This window comes from Xylocopa sonorina, chromosome 15, assembly GCF_050948175.1.
Source record: "Xylocopa sonorina isolate GNS202 chromosome 15, iyXylSono1_principal, whole genome shotgun sequence".
NCBI lineage: Eukaryota > Metazoa > Arthropoda > Insecta > Hymenoptera > Apidae > Xylocopa > Xylocopa sonorina.
In genome coordinates this window covers 3,485,574-3,509,548 of record NC_135207.1, presented here as the reverse complement: position 1 = coordinate 3,509,548, position 23,975 = coordinate 3,485,574, and the positions used below count along the sequence as shown (strand labels likewise).

The 23,975-nt window shown below is 47.0% G+C and overlaps 1 protein-coding gene across 1 annotated transcript; it reads left to right on the top strand.

The window, feature by feature from the left end:
• Positions 1 to 9,449: 9,449 nt before the first annotated feature.
• Positions 9,450 to 22,758, top strand: LOC143430876 (limbic system-associated membrane protein). The gene is made up of 5 exons (XM_076907347.1): positions 9,450 to 9,557; positions 14,571 to 14,719; positions 21,689 to 21,844; positions 21,926 to 22,259; positions 22,477 to 22,758. The coding sequence occupies exons 1-5, from the start codon at positions 9,491 to 9,493 to the stop codon at positions 22,620 to 22,622; spliced, it is 852 nt and encodes a 283-aa protein (XP_076763462.1). The 5' UTR covers positions 9,450 to 9,490; the 3' UTR covers positions 22,623 to 22,758.
• The last annotated feature ends 1,217 nt before the right edge of the window (positions 22,759 to 23,975 follow it).

Genomic DNA, 23,975 nt, shown 5'->3' with positions numbered 1-23,975 from the left:
AAACGGTTAGCCGGGCAGATTTCGAAACTCCCTTTGATACACGCGTCGCATCGATGCCCAGTGGTGTGACCAGAACCGCGAAACGCGTGGATTTAGGTAGAGCGTTGCAAAACCGATTGCCTTTGACATTGCGCGCGAGCAAACGCGCGAAGAACGAGCCTTTTCACGCGCAATCGAGCATTCGAGCGTCGTAACTAGAGCCGCGTCGTCTCGACCAATTTTTCAGCCACCCAGCTGGGGACATCTGACGGAGGGACGAGCTCGTCAACGTACGCTCGCGTGCACCTCGAGGCATTTGCCTCGAATTACGTGTACGAATAACAGCTTTTGGCGCATTTAGCGGAGACGCGAGACCCGTGCCACGTAACTTGGAAAGTGTCGCGCAGTTTAGAACGTGGACGTGTTTATCCCACCTCCATAATCCCGGCGGACCTTCTCTAATACGTCGACCAAAGCCGACCGCAACACCAGACGTCGAGTTTGCCGTTACAAGCACTAAATCCCGTCAAACCTATCAGGCTCTGGTTCCGCGTCCTCGACCATCCTACGAGCATCCTCCTTTGGCAGCTTCCTCTTGCTCAATCTGCGTACGCCCGTGCGAAATCCTGCCAGCGCGAAACTCCCCACGCGTGCATCCCCTCCCTTATTACCGCAGCCACGCTTGTGTAAACGTCTGAAGAAATTAATCACCAGAGGCGGCTCCAACTGATTCGAGACAGACGAAAAACCTCTGGTCCCGCGTCTGCAGAGAGTTTTATTGGCCAGCTGATAACGAACAAGAAGTTTCGCATCAAACTCCGCGCCATGATTCACGAGCCTTTCAAGAATGATGAAGAGTGGTATATACGTTTTACCTAGATGCCTCCACTCGTCTCGTCTGCCTCACTCGATCCATAGAGAGAGAGAGAGAGAGAGAGAGAGAGAGAGAGAGAGAGAGAGAGAGAAAGAGAGAGGGAGGGAGAAGCTCGCTCCACGCTGGCGAGAAAACTCAGCTCAGCTCGAAGAACGAGGGCGAGGCACCCTCTCGAGGAGTCGTCCCGTCCTCGCTCGTCTTTCATTCCCTCGTCGATTCGTGGGAGCCGCAATCTCGAGAATCCTCCTCACCGAGTTTGACATTGATAGGGTACGGGAACGCGCGACATCCCTTCGTCCTTTCGCGTCCCAAGGAATTTAAGGACAGAAAAAGTCGCGACGGTACGCCTGGCGAGGATAGAAGGGGACGACATCTTTCAGGAGACATCGCTTGTCAAATAAAATTCTCAGCACCCTGGGCGGATTCGAGCGGCGAACCAAGGCGGCTGCGGGCTCTGCTCGAGCGTGCGAACGCCAGGAAACAAAGAGGGAGAGCATAGAGGTGGGCATAAATATGAAAGTACACGCGTACCTCCTCCATTTGACAACTACGTCGACGATTCTACTTTGTAGTTCCTTTATGCACATTCACTGACTGTTTACCTATTTACTTTACGTCACGATATGTTTGCTAAACACACGAAACGCGTGCTAAAACGCACGACATCCTATTGCAAGGGTACCTCGCACGGTAATTTGTAATACTCGCCACGTGTAATCATCCTAATCGAATCAGATCGATTTACCCTGCATTTTACACGTTCGAGAGTTACGCGGTGGTAGCGACGAGGCGTTCACCAGCGGAATAATTAACGATCGCGAAGGAGGGAACCGATAGTAACGCCGCACGCGCTCGAGGGTATTGTTGGTCCCAACGAAAAAAAGCTGGAATACTCGTACAATCGGTTTAATAATGCACAGACGACCGATGGGGAACGCCTCGCTTTCAGTCGACGTGGCGCTTTCGATTCGATCGTAAAGCTAATCTGGAGCGTGGTCAAAAAAAAAAAAAAAAAAAAAGAAGAGGAGAAAGGAAAGGAAAAAAAAAAATTGGTCGATGCCACGGCTGGATTAAACGCGGGACAAAGTTAGCTGCGTCGTATCGCGAACGACTCGTTCGGTTAACTACCGGCAGAGGAGTAACGCGAGCGAACGAAACGTCACCCGGTGTACTGCTTACGAAGGCGCATCAACGTATCGTCGATGCGGTCCATTAATTTCTTTCCTGGCCGCGACTGGGCTCCTCCGCACCCGGGAAATACGCGGACTGAGTCGACGCGTGTCCATGCGGAACTCAATTCCGGCAACGACGGAAGCGGTCAACGATTATTTCGCTACCCGTTTCCGTCGATTTGAAAGTCAATGAGCTCCGCTGCCGTACGCGTCGCCTCGCCTCCCCGTCCCCGCCTCTTTTATCTCCTCGCTGTTTCTATAACATCTAATTCTGCTACTTGCCCGCGCGCGAATGGTGAAAAACGAACGCGTCGAAGGAAGCGATAAAACTTTGCCGACAAAAGTTTCCTCGATACGATACGATACGATACGATACGATACGATACGATACGATACGGCACGATACGATGGAAAAGTTCTGAGCTCACAGTTGGAAGCGTCCAAGTGCAGGGGAACCATTGTAATTGCCTGGACGATTCACGATGAATTCGACGAATTTTTGCAGTAAGTAACACTAAGAGAACGATCCACAAAATGGTGGTTTATGTAGAGCGATCGGAGAAAGTGGGAGAGACGTGATAAGTTCATAGAAAGAATTGCAACATCGATGAAAAAGTTCCATGGCGAGGCAACTGAGCGCACAGTTGGTGGCATCCAAGTGCATGGGAACGATTGTAATTGCCTGGACGATTCACGATGAATTCGACGAATTTTTGCAGTAAGTAACACCAAGAGAACGATCCACAAAATGGTGGTTTATGTAGAGCGATCAGAGAAAGAGGGAGAGACGTGATAAGTTCATAGAAAGAATTGCAACTGCGATCGATATTGAGGATAATAACGTAATTATAGTAACTGCAACAGAGGGTCGATAAAGTAGTTATCTATTAATTGCACATCTCGTTGAAATTGCTGGTCGAAGGCAGCTTTGGCTCGTGGCATTCGTCGGCACTAACGCGCGACGACCATAATACAGCTTTATACAAGGTATCTAACATTCGGGTCAAGGATCCAGACAATGGTTCGAGCTCAAAGGAAGGAAAGATAATATCGAATCGTGAAATGAAAGATGTGAGAGAATAGCTAAATATAAAAGAGTCATCGCGTACGTCATCGCAGTTGGGAAGGGGCGAGTGGAAATGATCGCGGTAAAAAATTGAAATCATCGCACGAGGGAATATCGACTCGGCTTATCAAGCATCGAATAAATAACGAGCTGATAATTATGCACCGCGCGTGCAACATTTCATTAATATGAAAATATCGCTGACCGAAAAGGAGAATCTCCTTGCTTTACAAATTAAACGTGTCTTCTCCATCTGCACGTTTTAATTGCTTATTATTCGCGAATCCAAACCCTCGCTAACGACCTTGTTTATCGTATTATTCATCGAGGGCACGATACAATCGTTCCTCGACAAGTGTCTGGACGTGCTCTAATAAAATTTCCCAACGAACGTGAATTTGGCAAAGGAATTAAAGAAAGTAGCGATGACAGAGACGAGCTGAACCAGTCGCTAATGGAAACGAGCAGCGAACATGTTCATTGTTTGCAAGAGCTTTGATGAAGTAGTCGTAGCGAATAGTACCGCGTTCATTATTTTTGAAATAACTTTTACTCCACTCTTTCCGTATAACATTCTACTATCCACGTTGTACATAAATCTGGCTGAGAATTACGTATAATTAAACGATATTATTAAAATTGGTGTTTCAAAATTCGAAAAGAGCGCGTAAATTGTCAAATGAATTTCAAAGGCGTGGCTAAGTGGTAACGAAGATCCTTAAAGAATAGCAGCAATTTTCAAGATCAATTTACGAAACAATTTCGCTTTCAGTTCGACACTTTAGCGTGACAACTATTTCATCAATCGATAGTAGCCGTTGCATGTGCAAACTGTTGCATCGATTCTAGGCAATTCTGTGAAATTAACGCAAACGTAGGTCGACGGCCATCGAATGGGAAATGGCTCTGTCTGGTGCTATCGCTTCTGATTGGTTGGCCACGTTTGTGTTGGTGCCAAAATATTAACCGAAACCAACGTAACGCTCCGTCAAATCGATTCTTTATGCGATAAATAGCTCACCTAGTATTTCGATACACGCGTGCATCATAAAATAAATACTTTACTCGTATGCGAACTTTGTTGTAATCTATCGATCTGTTCCAGGCTCGTGTCACGACTTATTATGCGAAATCTAGGACTTTCTAGTCCTTCTATGCGAATATCTAGTAATTTATTATTAAACAAAGTGTTTCACGACCGGAAGTACGCACGAGAAGATTAGACGAAAATGTAGAACTATACGTATTTTCATTCGAGAGTCCCGTTCCGGAGAAAATCGAGTTTGAAAATTCAAGGAGCGCACTTGGCTAGCGAGTAAATGAATACAGCCGACACAACCGACAGGTGGTTATTCCACATGGAAAAAAAAAAGGAAAGAAAACAGGTCGAGAATGTAAAGTATTATTTTCTCGCGCGAAGCTTCATTTTCGAAAAAAATTGATCGAATAGATTGAATAAATAAATTGAAACTTCAGAATCGGTTTATCCGCGGGAATGAAGTTTCGTATAAAAAAAAAACTGTCCAGCGCACGGTTGTCAAGTTGATCAAGCGTGCTCGTTGAACCTACAAACCTGATTTTCTCGAAAATCGAATGAAAAAAAAAAAAAAAACGAACGCTTCCACGCGACGTGTTACAACACGAGACGCCTGATAGAGAGACACCAGCCTGATATTATAATTCGTGCCATCATCGATTCGCATCCTGGGCGATATTTAAGCTGCGCGACCCTTTTAACATGTAAATGTATACGACACTGTGGCTCGTAAGGTGGCAGCTCGGCATCAGCCGAGGTTTACTCGGCATAAAATCGTAGCAGGACCCTCAGTAATAACTTGCTGACACACGAGGGAACCCCAACCGACTAAATGAAGAGCTCTGAATCGCGTGGCTCGAATCGAAGGGTGCGCAGAGCGCGAACAAGCATCCTGTTTCGTTACGACGTGTCAATAAATTCTACGTGGCAAGGGTTGGCCGCCTGTTCCTCGTCTTGACATCGACAGCTCGTTACATCGTCAAGACGAGCCAACTGACGGCGTTTTATACATAATTCAAGTACTCCTATATGAGGCTTCCTGCTCACGTGTAGACGTTTGCTAGTAAAAAGGCTTCACCAAGCGCAATTACCACCAAAAGAAAGCCTTTGGCTAACTCGTCTGCTTTGTGCGCCATCTACTTCCCACCAATTCCTGTGCACATGCATACGTAGACAGAAACGCGTATTTTATTCTTAACGCCATGCCGTCCGCACGTCTAATCCAGATTTTTTCGTGTCGCGCCAGTGGTACTTTCGTTCTACAGTTTTAAATACCGAATACCTTTTATACAATACACCCACCGGCACTTACTCGATAATTTTTGACATGGCAAAACCGTGGAGTCACCGACACTTATCCGATAATTGTTTGCATGGCACCAACGTGGTGCCACCGACCCTTAAACGACAGTTTTCGCATGGCACCAACGTGATGCCACCGGCCCTTAAACGATAGTTTTCGCATGGCACCAACGTGGTGCCACCAACCCTTAAACGATAGTTTTCGCATGGCACCAACGTGGTGCCACCAGCCCTTAAACGATAGTTTTCGCATAGCACCAACGTGATGCCACCAGCCCTTAAACGATAGTTTTCGCATGGCACCAACGTGATGCCACCAGCCCTTAAACGATAGTTTTCGCATGGCACCAACGTGGTGCCACACTGGCACTTAACTAACAGCTTTCGCATAGCACCAACGTTGAGTCACCGGACATCATAATGTTAATAACGGAATTGATCAGAATGACCTTGCATATCGTTGGTGCCATGCGAAAACTATCGTTTAAGTGCCGATGACACCAGGTTGGTGCCATGCAAAAAATTATCCAGTAAGTGCTGATGGCTCCACGGTGGGTGTATCGCATAAAACGTATTCGGTATTTAAAACTGCAGAACGATAGTGCCATCGGCGCGACACGAAAAAATCTGGACTAGACGTGCGGACGACATAGTGTTAATAACAGAATTGATCAGAATGACCTTGCATAGGCGATCGTAATTACGAGTTGGATGAACGAACGAACGTAGAGGCGAGGTTCGAACTGATTAAACCAGCGGCTCGTAAGGTTTATTTTCGGACAAAGCTCGTCGTTTTCCCTTCGCCCGGTCTTGTAGCTCGAAACCGGACGATAGATGAATGTCCAACGGCTATTCGTTACCCGATCAGTTTCTACCACCGATACACCTTGGTGCGCGCGGGAACAAAAGTTAAAAGAAGAGAATCCCGTCCATACGTTACCGAGCGTGGCACGGAAACGAAACGATATCGACTATATGTAGGATATTATAGGAGCCTGGTAACAATGGTATCGACCACGGCGAGAACGTATCGCCGTTAATATATCGGCGGGGACTGCAATCGATAATTCGAGTCGTTCGACGATAAATCACGAGCCCGCGTAAGGCTGCCCTGCCTCCCTTTTCCTCTTTTCACGGGAGAAATTGCGAACGGGGTTAAATATTACATCAACGATATATATCGTGCAATCGTGTACGACAGATCGAGTCGCGCGCTATTTGCTAGACATATTTATTCATGGCTGATCGAACGGGGGAATAATTGAAGTGTAGATCACCTGCAGCAGGGAGTTAAATTAATCTTTTAGTATACGACATGACGTCTGTCTGATAGAGACGATGGCAACGAGAAATAAGTAGCATTGAATTGATGTATCGCACTTGTTATCTCCTGTACACGACGATTGCGTAACGGAACGGTGACAAGAAATAAGCTGTTTCTTTTTCCTTCCGTGTGTTTATGAAACGAACGCAGAATGCAAGAGCGTAGCCTGGAGCAGTAATAAGGGTCGTTGAAGCGGATAATAAGTACGTAACATAAGCAATAAAGAGTTGTGTAAAGCTGGAAGAAGCTATGGATTACGCTGTGCGAGGGATTGGAGGGGACGGTTTGCTGAAGCTAATTGAATATTTTCATTGGCGACAGGCGTCCCCTGTTGGATTCGCGGGTTTGTTCTTTTGCGTCTTTAAAGAATTTACAGATGGCGGTGCGAGCAAGAAGGTGGACGAATCGCTCGAGATTGGTCGACAATCGCGCAGCAAAAGAATGCTAATTGCCCTCGCGTGAATGCACCCTGGCATCCTTTGCGACCTCTTCAATTTTCCTCCCTCCCTCGTTCGCTCTTTACCTTTGAGCAGTTCTTCTTCAAGTCGCGGCGGCACGTCTCAACGAAAAAGCCACGTACCTCTTCGGCTTCTCTCTTCTCTTCTCTCCTTTTACCTTTTTCTTTCTTCTTTTTTTTTTTGTTCCTACGTTAGCAAGGAAAAGTGCGACAAATGCAAGAAAGAAAACTACGTGACCCGCGATGGAAGTGTCCACATTTATGTATATTTCCTCCTCTCGAGGTTTTCGGGCTTCTGCTTCCCGCGCTGACACTAATTTGCCCGTTTCTCATGTCTCCTGCGTTTCTCGGCCCCGTAAAACTCTTTCCCGTCGCGGCCCTACCGTTCAAAGAAACTGCGTGTTTTATATTCCATTCCAGGAACGTTTCGCCGAGAATGCGCCCGATGAAATTTAAATTCTAATAATTCTACCTAAAAATCGCCGAGATTACCTCAGAATTTCGACGCTATACCTTCTATACCCGCGCACACTCTCAAGTTATTTCACGCAAAATTCCTTTAACCGAGAAGTCTATGCTTCCTTTTCTCTCACTTGACTTTTCTTTTTTTTTTTTTTTTACAGAAATAATAAAAATAGGAAATAAGACATTGTTATTTGCGTGTGAGAAAAGAGGGAAATATGATGGCTCTGTTAGAAAATAGCACTGATTCCAGTCTGAGTATAGCCACGAGGGCGTGCATTGATATATTCACGCGAAACAAAGCGCTAGCCTTGAAAGTTATTTGAAAGAGAATTATTTAAGCGACTAGACGAGCACGTTGTCGTTGGTCGAGAGAGCGCCTAGATAAGGTAAAACCCGTCTCTTCTTCGTTGGCTCGCCTCTATTTATACCGGCAACCACCAACCGGTTGCTTTCATTGGGAGCATGCAACTGTATCCACAGCGCAGCTACAAGTTAAAGTACCGTCTAATTAAATGGGAGAATTACGAGCTCGTACGCGAACTTGCGAAATTAACTGGACGCGCGTTGTTTTCCGTTCCCGGTTTCGAGCGCGTGAAACTGAAAACGGCTAACGCCCGTATACGTGGACGATCATTTTCAAAATGGCGGCAAGAATTTTAATCGTCGTCCCCTGGCGTCGCAGTTAAATCGAATTCACCGCCTAATGAACTCTTAATCGCGAGCGCATCCATCTTCGACGGATTAACGATACACCGGTTTCGCTCGCAAGCACACGCAGCGAACATTTTAATTACGCTTATCGCTGAAGAGAAGTACGAACAGGCGAACGTAACGTCGCGCGGCGTTAATGCACCCGCTCGGATAAATATTCATATGCTCGCGAGTTCACGCGAATTTAATCATCGTGTCGAGCGCGAAACGGGCACCAGAATTCGCGAGTTTTATTTCGCCACTGTTTCGTTATCGATTCGCGTCAGCTCTGATTACAAATTCGTTAACTAGCAATTACCCGCGCGTAATTGCCAGCCCGAGAGACGAATCAGAAACGGTGGATTACGATCGAAACGGGTGGACAAAATTAATACGACGCGGCTGTGGGCCGATCTGAAACCTCTGCACGGTCGAGAAGGCGACAAACGAGCAGGATCGACGTAACATACTTGCACGAACGACGCAACGAAGACGCGTTTGATTAACAGCGTTGCATAAAGGCGGGGATGTTGCTACGATCTGTCACGAGTCTATCTATAGGCCCGCCAACGTATACGCTTCGTGGCTCGTGCGAGGAGGCTGGCCAAACGTGTACCAGCCTCTCGTTTACCTGGATTATTTGAGATACTCGGTACACCGCCGCGAAATCCCGGACACATTTTCCAAGCGAGCGAGCTAAAGGCTGCAACGGATGAATGCGCGCGCGGTAGATGCACGCGAATCGTAGCTATCGATCCGCATTAACAATGCACGCTCGCGATAAGGCTGTTCGATCCAAACTGCGCGTATCGTGGATTAATTAGGAATTTCACGGCAAGAGAGACCCACTCTACGCCACTTACGCGAAACCAACACCCTCTATCGCTGGACGACCATAACTCCGCATCGCCAGTTACCAACGCTATCTTTCGATCGGTCGATCGATTCATTAATTAACTGCTCTCTGCGATCGAATCGTTTTTACTGGAAATTATACGAGATGAGCATCGAATGGCTATTCTCGTGAAAAACATCGCACGATTCTCCATATATCAGCTGTTTTTTTTTTTTTCTATTTGCAGACGAGCTGGTGGATGAACGATGGACACATGAACCGAAGCCATCATGGGCGCGCTTCAATTGATACTGCTGCTGTTGTTGGCATCGTCGCGTTACTTCCTGCATCCGATCGGTAAGTGAAACTGTCGCTGAATCGCTTCGTCCAGGCCACCTTCTTCAAAAGACTCGTTTCACTCGCCCCGTAAACAATCGAACCGCAACAATTCCTGTGAAAGAAACGAGCGTAAAGAACGTCCGACCGGTTGCAAACAGTGTCGACCCGACGACGGACAATTGCCGCGTTTCCTTCCCTCCTGGTGCTCTGGCGCTGGAAACCCGCCTAAAGGAACAGGCTTTAATCACAAAGAAGAGGAATAGAGCAGCCTTAGCCCCAGAGGGTGGTCGGCTATCTTCATCCAGAGGAAACACCGGCGGCGGTACCGGCGAACTTTCTCAATTAGCGCTCCAGTCCAATCGACCAGGAGCTCGTTCGTATTCACGATGAACCCGACCCCCCCGTAGATAGAGTAAACCGATAGCCTCGCTTTCTTCCTGCTCTATCCCGCCACTCTCCTTCACTTTCTCTGCTCGCCTTCGCTGCTACCCCTCCTTTCTTTCCTTCTTTCTCTTTTCTTGTGTGTTCCTTCGACATGCTTCGTGTTTATCTTGCGTATTTTTCACTCGACCAGCCGCGTAAAGACAGCGCGAGGGAAACTGCTCAAATATTATCGTAGCTTTTTCTTAATCGCCTTTCCATTGCTCGTCCATTAAGCGGAAGACAATTTGATAGCAGTGCACGGTATTAAGAGAGTATTTCGTGCCAGTGGAAGCTTTTTCGTGAAAGGGTTCACAGGGTTCTTGTATTATAAATCATCGTAAGGGCCATTAGCTTTCTGTAAACCTTTGTCATCGTTTTCGCGAATGCCTGATACCGTGTACAGTTGTAATTCTGGCTCAGTAGGCGGTATTTCATTTCGCATCGCTGGACCAAGCTGCACCGTTCGTCAAACTGCTTTTGCAGAGTTTGAGATCGCGCGACTCAAATCAGACTCGTTCGTGCAACTTGTTTAAAAAGAAAGTACTCGCGTTATGTCTTACTGAAAGAAAATTGAAATACTTCATGAATTATTGACTTCCCGCTCGTTTGCTTCCAACACTTCTGCGAGCAAAATAAGCCGACGAATTGATTTATGAAAGAAGAACGATACAATTCCATCTAAGATAAGGTCGCTGTTGTATTTTGCGATCGCATCGATGTAAAAGTTTCCCACTTCCTGCTCTATCCATTTCTCCAACCGTCTCAAGGATATACAAACACACGCAGAGAAACATCGAACGCTATCCGAGATCATTGTCAGAACGAATACTAATGGACGCGAAAGAACGTAATCCAGTAAAGTATGCTGTGCAGCCAGGTACTTCGAAATGGAAGCGAAATTACATTTAACCACGATCAAAGGCCGTACATAGTTTCAGCTGAAACATGTTGCTCCCTCGAATTGCAAATAACGGAGTTTACGCGAAATTTACGCGGAACGTTGCTCTTGGCCAAGTTTTCCGAACGGCCACCGTAAGACAGCGCAAACAGTCGCAGTCGATAAACTTGTCGACGGCTAATAAAATGGCGGAACTCGCGCGCGAAACACGCGGGAAATCTCCGCGCTCCCGTATTGTCGCGTTAACAAGACAACTTTCGTCGTAAAAAGAAACGGAAAAAAAAAAAAAAAAGGAAAAGAAAGAAAGACAGAAAGAAAGAGTTCCAAGCAATTGTAAAGTATACGGTTCGCGAGAGGAAAGCACGAGAAAGGATATAAAACGCGCGGAACGAAGAGAGTGGCTGTCGACTCTTTTAACGGAAATGTAACCGGTACGCTAATGGCGAGCAAATTTAGTTTGCGCGCGCCAAAGCTAAATGTATTCCTCTCGTTGCAATTCGCCGTCGTTCCCCTATCACCTTCTCCCGTCCGCCTCGTCGGCCACGGGACAAAGGGGACGCCGGAATCACAGTCGCCCCCATTAAAAGGGAATTTTCTTCCCAGGCAAAGATGGGGGAGGTTAGACGATAGTGGAACGAATATCGTTGTGCTCTTTGCGAGTCTCTTCTTTGCCACGGTGACCGGCTCTTTGTCTTCTCGAGCACCGACAGCTTCCTTTTACAGGCGATGATAAAGCACGTGTCGCACCCTAGGAAATGAAACGAAAGTTTCCTCGCAAGGAGCTCGAGATGTGTGCACGCGAAGACAGCAGGCAGCAGAGACGACAGTTCGCGCGTGAAACTGGTACGCACGGTTTGACAAAATAAAATTTCTCCTCGCGAGGGATTAGTTGAAGGATTGAACGTTATAGGCGTACAGCCAGTGTTACGATTCAAACACGGACCGATGAAAGGTCTTTGATGTAGCGGCAGGAGAAATTTCCTCGAAAAAATCCCCGTCTATAGAGCGAACTACTCTTACATCTTATCGAGAAGAAACAGTTTTTTATTTCCAGCTACGAGGTCCAGGAAAACTTGTTTGCATCGTTATTGGCTACTTTCGACTACCGAGGCAAGATCGTTCCCCTACGTTCCAAAGATGACTCAATTCCCGTTATTTCCCTCAGAAATGCCTCCGTTGGCCAAAAAGAAGGTGTTCCAACAACTATCCTCGTATTAAAGATTCAACCCTGTATACGTGGCTGTTCGTGTTCGAAGCTACGTATTCCGTAAACGAACCATAAATACCAAACGCGGTATTTCGAAACGTGCGATAGGATCCGACGAACGCTGTTTCTACGTTTCCATGCGCGTTGCAGGCAAAAAAAAAAAAAAAAAAGAAAGATAGATGGCAGTTTGCAACGGAGCAGATGTTTACACGCGATCGTGTCGACGCGTATCCGTACATGATCGCCGGTTGGACGCATCGTTGATCGGCTTCGTAACGGTCGTTCGCAAAGTTCAATGCAGCCCTCTATCCGGTGGTCAAAGCCCTTTAGGCATCGATCATGCTTGGTGTGCCGTGAATAGTTGAAACTCGCGTCGATGAGACAGTGAGTAGCGCGTACCCGGTGGTTAGCGGCGTCTGTATGGAGTGACACGGTGGCTTGGCCAGGTACGCGGCTACATCCACGTACGACTGCGTCGACACACTATCATCGAAGATACGACTATTTACCAGCGAGCTATTTATCCCTTTGTCGTCCGCGGTTATCACGCCTGTACCTGGCCTAACCGCATCGAACGACACTGCTCGTCGCGCGGACACAATGTTTCGGATACAAAGAGAGACCCCTAACGCTTGAATCGATCCCGCGTAACACGCTATCTGGCGGATAGCTTCGTTACAGCGCGCTTAAATCCGTTTAGGACGGTCTTCGTGCCGGGAGCAGCCGCTCGATCGAGCGAAACGAACGATCTCTACCGTCGACGAAAAGAGTAGCACGAAGAGTAATTGCTCCATAAAATAGGAGAGCAAGCGTGGGTCACGCGACAGGGTGGACCTGTCGAGTTTCCGCTCTGGAACTCGAACGCGATTAACGGGACGTAAGCTCTTCGACAGTAGCGAGGACGAACCGAGGATACGTCGTTTCGGATTGTGTTCCTCGCGCAAAAACGAGTGCATCGGAGAGTTCCATCTTTTTCGAGTTAAAAAGTCCGCGCTTTAATCAAGAAACAGAGTGGAGGAGAGGTTTGCAGACCCTTTGCTAGTATTGCAGCTGAGCAGATAAGCCGAGCTAACCCCGAATTACCGGTCCCTCTCTTTGCCGGTGCAAATTAGCAGGCACGGCCGGAGCCAAGAGGAGCGTACAATTTTAAGGCACTCGCTCTAATAGGTAATGTAATTTAAGAAGCTCGTCAACCAGGATGGTAGCAGGACTGTAGGCAGATGGCCAGTGGAAGGGGACGGTCGAAACCCCACCCTCTCAACCCTTCGTGTCGGTATACGTAAAGTGAATCTTAAATTCTGCGGCTGCTGCAACCGCCTTGGTCCGTTCTTGGTACCGGCTCAGTGAATAACTTCGGTAATTACCGTCGACCCAATTGCGAGCGACGACGGGACTTCGTATTTACGTCAGCGTTTAATATCTGATCAAGAAACGCGGAACGTCGACGACTCTTGATACGTCGGTGTTGTATCGATTCGATGGCTGCCCTCGATGCAAAACGAGTGGACGTATACGTGCGCGGAATGTTTCCCGTGCAGCGGGCTCCTCTCTAAATATCTTGCGGCTGTTTACAAGCGGAAAATATAATATCGAAGGGAAAACGGCGAGGAGAATGTCCCGCGTCGACCACCCCTCCGACTTGGCACAACATTTTTGGCTCGTCCAATCAGCATCCAGCGCAATGACTTCTGGTGCTGTACCCGTCCCGCGATATTTTCAGGGGCGGATGCAATTTCTTGAGTTTTCGGCTTGGCTCCAAGTCGTTACACGTACGATATTCGATCGCGGAGGGGGCTTTTGGGAAACGCAGACCAAGGGGAGTGCGCGACCACCACGAAACTCGTTTGGTTATACGTTTCAACGACATCGTTCCTAAACCAGCAAGCGGAAACGCGGCAGCGTGGATCGAGACATTGTACGTTTCGGTTGGAACTATAAAAACGAGAAGGGGGATGGTGGCGAGGAGAAGAAAAAAAGGAACGAGGGAAAGATAAAAGCTTAACGACCGTAGTTTGGGGTAGAAAGACAAAACAGATACATCGAGAATGGGGAAGTTTTCACTCGACCCGCGCTAAACTTTCCCAATATGCCGGTAGGAAATGTCGTTCCTTTGAAATTCATTTCCTCCAACGAGCTTCGTTAAGCGCGCTCGATCGAACAGCCAAACAGGGGCGAAGGGAATTCGGTCTTGTTGTTCTCGCAATTTTATTAATCCCCTACTCGCCAAGCTCGCCTCGAATTAGCGCGAGCAGGTACTTCTTTCGGAATTAGCGCGAGCAAACAAGCGCGTTACGGCAAACACGCGGCGGGCATACCTTCTCACCCTTCCACCCTACGTTCGAGAGGCTGCGTGAAGTGAAACTCGAAGGTATTTTTACGCGCACGCGACAGCGTTACGTTAATTTCCTCCGTCTATTTTCCTGGCAACCCAGATTCATTGAGGCGACCGCGGGAGAGGCAAATGACACACCACTGTACACAGAATGCTTTTCAATATTTCCAGATGGTGCCATTCGCGGTGAGAAGTCGGCCAGCGAGGAGACACAGAATCGGAATAATGTCCTTCCTTCGGTAGCTGCAACTGTCAAGGATGTCCTGGCGCAGACCGGCGGTAACGCTATGCTACCCTGTAGATTCACTGGCCCTGGAATAGTGAGTACACCCATACACGCGTATACACAAGCAAATATATACGTTCTCGATGTTCTATGCACGGGAAGCGGTTTATGTACAAGTGGACCCGTATATGCATACGCTACAGGCTGTCCTGTATGCGCATATTATACACGGGCCAATGCGCATCAAGGAAATATGCAGAGTGTACACAAGTTTGCGTGGCATTGTGTAAAGCGGGCACATCGATATGCAGTCGTGCGACAGACTGCACGCACACACAGCCCTGTTACTCTGCATACGAAGAAGATCAGTAGCGTGTTCCCTTCTTTCTGGCGCAGAGATAGATGCGACGGCAGAGACGCCTGGCGAGATCTGAGCTCGCCACGATATCGCGACGACAAATTTTTTCGTCCCTCCACTCAGTCGAGAAGACTGAACAGCTTACCCATAAGCGACACAAGTTTTCGAGCCACTGCATTGGCCGCGACGCGCTAGCACGCTGCTTTAAGTCCTACCGGACGGATGTTCAGTGTGTCTCAGTGTCATCAGTAAGTTGAACGTGTGCACACGCCACCACGATCTCTCTCTGCACTCTTGCGCCAACATTCTCGCGCGGTACACTCGACGTTAATAAATAATTGCTACGTATGCAACCCTCAGGCCGAGGTCACCGTGGCGAGGGGGTGGAAATCAGGGAACGTATCTCGAGGAGAACGTTTCGCGCGACGGACCGTGGTAGGAAACCGGCAAATAGCCAGATGAAAGAGAGAACGTCCGAGAGGACGTAGAAAACCCTTTCGCTCCCAGCTGGAACGTAATTTCTCGGTATTAATGTTGCAAGCGTCAACGCGCCGGAAACCGCAACTTTCCTACATCTACGCCCGCTTATTCACCCTCGATCCTGTCTCCACTCGCGCGTACACGGTCACCCTGTACGTGTACATCTCGCGAGCAGCCATAGTAAAAGTTAAACGAAGGAAATCGGGTCTAACAACGCCTGATAAGTTTTAACGAATATAACAGCTGGAATAAATTCTTCTCGAGGATGTAATTCTTCGTCGAAACGGTACCAAACGCGTGGACTAGTTTCATGATTCCCACGTTCTATATTCTGGCGTTCTACCTTAACCTAACGTCGTTCTTAACAGAGTGTACGAAATAGAGGGAGATGGTAACGCGAGAGATGTATCGCGATGCTGGGGGGATGCGTTACTTCATTTGCGAGAGAAATTGCACGGAGAAAATCACATTTCTCTTGTCTTTTAAACAACCGGATGCCGCAGCTAAGCTTTCACCGTTTCGTAGAGCATTACCATTTGGGAAGGACTGGGCGGAGGATTGATTCGCTGGCAGAGGAGGCTCGTATACTCGTCCGCGATAAATTATCCCGCATTGCGAACCAACGCGAGGAATACGCGAGGAGGAACTCTGCTAAGTACTTACGCGTTCTTATTTTTCGATTCAGCTACCTCGTCGCTGCGAATAAGACCGCGAGAACAGTTTCGTTTTCTCTGAATGACAATGACGAGTTGATAAATAAACGAGAATGCGACGAGAAATTCGTGTCTCGTGTAGTAATGGCGTGAGAAACGTCGAGAGGAAGTGATTTTCCATCCTCTACTATCTTCTCGTGTCTCTGTCGTTCGTTTAAGGTGCATCTGTTGTTGATAGTGGTGAATTATAATAGTAGCAGCAAATCAAAGTTGAGTCGAAAAGCCGTGAAGAATGGACGGAAATATTGCGATCGTTACGAGTGGAGGGTTATTTTCGAGCAGAGCCTTGATAAAACCGTAATCATCTGACTTACGCATGGATCATTAGTGCTTTGATACGCAGAACCCTGTATGCGGTTGAGATAAACGCACGCGTATATCCGACGTATAACTACAATCTAGACGAGCCTTCGATATCTCGAATCGCGACGAGAGATTAAACGTTTGCGTGACCCAATTCTCATGAGAATCGACGGTCCTGAAGTAGTAATTACACGGAAGCTCTCCGGGTGTGTGCGACAGCTGCAGGGACAGAAGCCAGTAGAAAAAGTAAAATCACTTTTTCAATCAGTGGGGTACCGCGAGCTTTTAATTACCACTTCGTACTAAATGTTGCGTGCGGCGCAAAAAACCTTGCTCGATTCCAGGGGGGCTACTGCTCAGAACTTTTCAATGCTTAACTCGCCAAGTGGACCCCGCTAGAACCCCACTGGTGTACCATGAAAACGTAGGAGAAAGAAGGAAATAAATTTACTTCTGCCCCTTTCGCCAGGCTGCGAAGCAATCAAATTTCTCTACCCTTCTCGTGTCTTGGATCGTACACGGAATGCAAAAAGGTGAGGCGCGCGTGTTGGAAACCTGCGAGGTGTCCGAAATGATATCATTTCTATCATCGCGCGAGGGAATATCGCGATATTTCAAAGTACGTACTTGCGCCTCGTGACTCGAGGTGCAAGCCACGCGCGGCGGTTGTAACTGAAAATGCAGGACGCGCGACCGCCTACAAAAGGACACCTCGTGCGCTAGCCAAAGATCGATTCGCACCGCGCTAGAATTTCAATTCGAATCGCCAAGGTACGGCTCCGATTGCGAGCGCTGATACGGCAAAGAAACCTAAAACATTCGATTGAACGTGCCGCGCGCGATGCGGTGCAACGTTCGATGATTGCGTATCCGTGAGGGCCAGACTGGCATGCGAAACAACTTAACCCCGTAAAAATATTTTCTATCCATTTTCCGTTCGTTCCTCTGTCCACGTGAACCGTGGACGAGAAGAAAATGCTAGAACGCGCGCTAATCAATCGTATCACGAAAGTTCCTCCAACTAATCCCGCATAATAGGAACAGGGAATACCAATAAGGAAGTTCTGACGCGCGTTCCTCGATCGATTAATCGCGTTTCTAAGCTAATAAAAATAGTTCGCGCGATAATAACAGGATACAGATACTGGGTCTGTTTCGTGCTAAAAATTGTTTTATCGATCGCCAGTACGGTTGGCGCTGTGCAAAATGTTTTTAATCGGTTTCCATGATTGCTCGAGTATCGCGGTGGCCACGTAAACGGGATGCGATCGTGGATGGTGTATCGATAGCCGCACGCAGCAGCAACGTTCGAGCGTCCCGGTATTATATTCGACCGCTGTGCCGAGTATAAATTTCACGGTGGCCGGGAGCAATATGAATATTTCGGAAATCGGTACACGTGCGTTCGAGATCTGCAAGGAAATCCCGGCGGGAGTCAGGAACTTCTCCAATTTTCTGGTTCGGCTGGCGAATTGTCTCTGGAATGCCGTGGAAAGTTCTCCAGCCGAATATCGGACGCGAGCGCCACGTGCTGGCGGAATCTTTCTTTCCCTCGTCAGGCTAATCGATCCGCGGGACGATCCGTCGAGTTTCGTCTCCAACGATCGCTGAGACAGCTGTAATTTTCGATCGACCCCGCGGGTAATCGACGATCGCTTTCGAATAAAATTCAAGGAATACCAAGGGATAGTGATTTGAGTAATCACCCAGGGATTTATGAATTTCACTTGCCCGAGCGACCCACGTCCGGTAGTCGAACGTGCTTCGTAATTAAGTTTAATGGACGGTAATTTTAGGTTGTCGCGTTTCGTACGGCGTTTCGAAATTTTTATCGTAATCGTACGCGCGGGTATCGCGATGGAAAAGTTGCTCGCGTCACACGTTCGAGCGATTGTCGAGAGAACAACGCGGCGAGAGAAAAATTGAAACGGGGATTCGGACTTTTGACTTTATACGATGGTGGTTGGTAATAAAATGCACGCTATTCGCGAACAGGGTCGATCTATTTTCAATTCAACAGGACACGGTCTCCGTATGATCTGTTCGCGGAAATGAGGTTGGCGCACTGATGGAAACCAGCGAATATATCCCGTTTGTCTTGTTATCTCATGGCGAATGTATGATACGAGAATTAGCGGATGATTCGAATATCAGGCCAATATGCATAATTATTTCCTGAGCAACAGCTCGTTACCCGTGTTTCCATAATTCGACGGATCGAAACGCGGACATATTTCTATTGTCGACACGATTCAAGAAATAACTGGTAATTTATAATTGCCTAAATACTTTTTCAAACATATAAAAAGTAGACAAACGAATTAGGTGAGGGAGTACAACGACCTCGATTTGTACATCGAGAACTGAGGGAGGCGACATCGTCCACTTTCTTTAACCGATTCGAGACAGTGCCAGATGCTGGCAATATGGTGGCACGTAAGGCTGCGATACCGATTTTCTCATAAACCGGTGAACTTTCCTACGAGTTTTTCGAGGAAAGAAGAAAGCAGATGTCGCTCCATAAAGATCAGGCAGTTAAGGAACAAGTTCGCAGGTTAAAAATCCATTAAAAATACAACAATCACTTTGAGGAAGAACGAACAATTGCACAGATCTCTGGAACGTCGAACACAAAAAAAAACTCCAGTGTTTACCAAAGAGTGATACTCTCCAGGATTTTTAAATTATCTACATACTCTTTTTACCCTCTGCGACTAAAAAAAAAATACGTATCTCTGTTAGTTCCACACTGGACCGTGTTATGGCTTTAAAAGTTGACCCATCCACATTAAACGAACAGCAGCGTCGTAAATTTCAAGTACAGCGCACTGCCGCTAGAGCAGAGGCGACTGGGACCAGTCGAAAAAAGGTGCATAAAGTTGGCGAGTAGAAGATAAGCGGTGACTCATGGACAATCTGTAATATCGCGACGGATCGAGAAGCGCGAAAGAGGCAATCGATGTGGCAACGGGATACGAAACTACTCTCGCAGACCCTGCGATCTCGAGCCTTCCGTCGATCTTTTATTCATGACGCACCAACGCCAGGCTGCTTTGTCTCTCGACGCTCTTTTTTTCTACGCCTGCGACTATCTGGCTGCAAGTCAGTGCCTGCTTGGACGCGTGGCACCGCGTATACGAAGCACAGATGGATAGACCCGGTTCTTCGACGCGCGAGAATCGCGTTCAACTCGCGTGTCGAGTATGCAACGCTTTACTCCCCATAAACACGCGGCGTCCTCGTAAATTCGCTCTGTACGAGGTCACCAAGGGATGAAGAAAGAGAAATCACATCGTCCAATCTATGCAGCGCGACTACGCGAGTTCGACACTCGACTCATAAAAGAAACAGCGTCGACGAATCCAATATTCCCGTCCTTTTTTTCTCTTAACGTAGTTTAAACTGCACGTATTTATAATATAATTTATTCGCGAGTTATCTCGACGCGATGTTAGCTCTAAATATTAGTATTAGTTCCAAAATTACCGTCCGCATTTCCTGCGCGATAGATTGTAGCTGCTTGCAATCCATACGCACACATTCCGTAAATCGACTGTACACATGTATTATATCCTAATTGCAAATGTTGATTAAATCGGGCGAGTAATATATGCGAGGGATTTGTTATGCTAACGAAATGAGATTTATGCCAAACACCATCCGCGAGTTTCTTTTTCGATCGCAAATTTCGCGGCCTCTTATCGCGAATCTTCCTATACGTTTTTAAAAAACGGAACAAGTAGAAAGATATCGCGATCTGTACCATTTCATCGTCCTAATTTGAACGTACAGATTAATAACATCGATCAACAATGGAAACAACAACGCTAAATTAAAGGAAGCATTGTTGGAACTGCAAGCAGAAGACTATTCAATTCAGTAACAGCCACAAGCAGTGGTACATTCGTAGCGCGTGACAGTGGAACAGTGCCGATTGGGTCAGACAATAGAATAGTGCCGTTCGAAACGGACAGTAGAACGATCCGTTCGCTATCTTATTCAATCGTACCATTTCTTAAAGCTAATTTTCTACTGGAGACACCATCACAAATTTGTTCATTTGTAACTCTGAATTGCTACACATCTAACTGCTTTCAAATAGCATTTAAAAAAATCTAGACTAGTAAACACGTCGAAACAGTTATGCTACTGAACCATTGGTCTTCAGATCATGTAAGAAAATCGTAAAATCTATTTGCCATGAGCGTCGAGTGTACTAATCGAAGAGAACTGTGGTACACTCGTAGCGCGCGACAGTGGAACAGTACCGATTGGGTTAGACAATAGAATGGTGCCGTTCGAAACGGACAGTAGAACGATCCGTTCGCTATCTTATTCAATCGTACCATTTCTTAAAGCTAATATTCTACTGGAGACACCATTACGAACTTATTAATTTGTAACTCTGGATTGCTACACATCTAAATGCTTTCGAATGACATTTTAAAACACGTGAAAACAGTATTCTACTGAATCATTGGACTTCAGATCATCGAAGAATAAATACAATCGTAAAATCTATTTGCCATAAGGGTCGAGTGTACTAATCGAAGAGAACTGTGGCACGCAAGTAACCCCTGCTTCAGTCTCTGTTCTCCAACAACATCGTCAGCCGGATCTTCTTTAGTTGTCAACGCAGCCAATGACGAATTCGACTGTCCCACGTGCTAACAGCAGTAGCACGGCAATTATGGTAATTCTCGGGGATTTTCATCGAGTTATCGTGTACCCGTCGTAACGTACCGCTCAGCTTCCGAGTACCGCTTTGTTCTCCGAATACACCTCGCCTAATTGTTCCACGGCAAATAGAATCTAGACTGTTGGCGAAACTGTGCCACGATTCCGTGACCGCTCGAACCGACTTGGAAACTTCACGCCTTACGTCCCGCGACAACAGCATCTGGCTCTTTGAAATTTGATCACTACTTGAGGCGCCTCGGGATTCGCATAACAATAGTACATCCTCTTAACGCGATAAACAAAGTTACCGTTTTCCACATAAAGGAACGGCCGTTCGCCGGCTCTATAAGTCACATTCGCTGGAATTAAAGCGATGGCCATCGTGAAACGAAGATAGCAGAATTACAAATCCTGCAGCTTAGGATAAGCTAACTTTTGCTACCACTTGTTACTTTCAAGCGTTATGAATTAAATTAAGGTAAACGATTTCGTAGGTATTCGCGTGACCCAACAATTTCTCTCGTTTTAGGTGACTTGGATCAGACGAAAAGATAGACAGCTGTTGACAGTGGGTAGAAGCACTCACGTTCTTGACACGCGATTCCTGATTGCCTCAAACAGTCCGAATTGGACTCTACTAATTAAGAATGTTAATCACGACGACGCTGGACTGTACGAGTGCCAGGTAATGATCGACTGTAGCTGTTTGAACGGTGTTGGAATTGTAAATACGCTGGCGATTTTGATCGATGCTCTGTCGAAACAGATACAGACGGAGCCGGTTCAGCAGCAATTCATTCGACTAAGCATCACCGAGGCGTACTCCATGATCCCTGGGGGGCCTGATCTTCACGTCAAGCAAGGGTCCAGCCTTCGACTGGAGTGCCAGCTGATGGCGTCCACGGAGACGCCAAGCTTCATTTTTTGGTATCGCGAGGGTCGCATGATCAATTACGATGACGAACCAGGCGTCAGAGTCGAGGCTACGAAAAACGGCTCGATCCTTGTGGTTGACAAAGTGAAACTCTCTCACGGTGCCAATTACACCTGCTCACCAAGCAACGCCAGGCCAGCGTACATAATAATACACGTGATCGAAGGTTGGTGATCTTATTGCTATACACATTTACCATTTTCGTATCTGCTTTTCATTTCTTCTGTCGATGAAAAATATTTCACTTCGCCCACAGAAGTATCCACAGCATGAATGTATTATTCGTAGTCGATTTTTAGTTTTCACGATAATCTTTCACGACTTATTGATCCATCCAATTCGAGCAGATCGCTATTCCGCCATTGTTCTACGTCTGCTTGTAGAGGAGGAAAAACCAGCAGCCATGCATGGCGGTGATCGACGAAATGCTACGTCCAGAGCGTCCATCAACGTCATGTTGATTTTTCTGACTTTCCTCGGTGTACGCACCTCGAATCGACTTTACCCGCAGCAACCCCGCCTCACGTGACCATCCCGCAGTCTCAGCTTTACCGTGGAATCGACGCTTGGGGGATTCCAAACAATTTCGATTCTGTTCTCGTCTACCTTTATCTATCGTGCTACGTTACACGCCTAAGGTCCAGCAAACGTCGTCGATAATTAAGTAGGGGGCGTTACGAGTCGATGCGAACTTCTCGAGCGTTAACGAACGTTTGATTCGACTTGGTTGCCCGTGGCGGAGCAAAGGCGCTCGAAAAAATGTCTCGAACGGAAACGAGGAACCCGCGAGAGAGAGATATTCGATCGATGTGAATGCGCAGACACGACACGCGGTGCGTTTAACGCAGGCATTCACGCTTCCGTAAGTCGCGTTGCAGCCAGATAGAAATGAATGCAGCGTCAATGCGTGAATCGTCGAATAGAGGGGACCTCGTATTCATCCGCGGCCAGAATCAATGTAACACGGTGGGACGCTTTAACGAAGGAATTTAAAAACCGCGCGGCGTCCTTAAATTCGAGTTTTAATCCCGTTTAAAAAAGAAAATGTCGCGGTACGCCGCTTTTTGCTTCTCTGCTGTTTGAACAGGCACAGAGGCGAACTCGATGAACGCCCTTAGCTGCCGAGGGCGGGTCTCCCGTTTTATTAAAGACTGCGCGAATTAACAGAGATTTAAATGAATCGAGCAATATAGAGACACGAACGGCACGCGTGGCTTTTCACGTGTGCGTCTCGTTATGCAAAGACCAGGCGCGCGGCGCGCTTTCAACGCGCTTCAAGCCTCGTAATTGCATAACGATTTTACCTTTTGCGGGGCAAACGCGATTGTACCCCGCTTCGCGGAGCCACGCGTGAATGTATTGTCGTAATTAATGTTTCGTCGTGCATAAAAGCGTAGAAAATCGCGATTAAGAAATCGTTTACGATCGTCTACGGGGAAAAGGATTCTCTGCCCGCTGATTTGCGCGTTTCCAACTGTCGTTTCCCCTGGGGAATATTAAACTAGTTTCGACGATAGAACTCGTGGAACACAACGAAGCACAATCATCGTTCGTCGTTTAATGTACTAAGGGAAGAATGGAAACTACCCTATTCACTTGAGAATCACCGTTTCCGGGCAATATTAAAAATGCTCACTCGATGTATTAATGTGATCAGTGTACATACGTGTATGTTAATCGTGACGTTATAAATTGTACACACGAGTATGTGTATCAAGGATGTTTGTTTTTCGCGGCATACAAGACTTATGCAGTATCTTTTTACAAGGGACGAGGCGTTACATCGAATAAGCGTATGGGTTTCGACTTAGAACGATTGATCATTTCTGCGATTGCTCCTCGTTGAACTTAGCTTCTAATTAAACAGTGAGGAATTTATGTT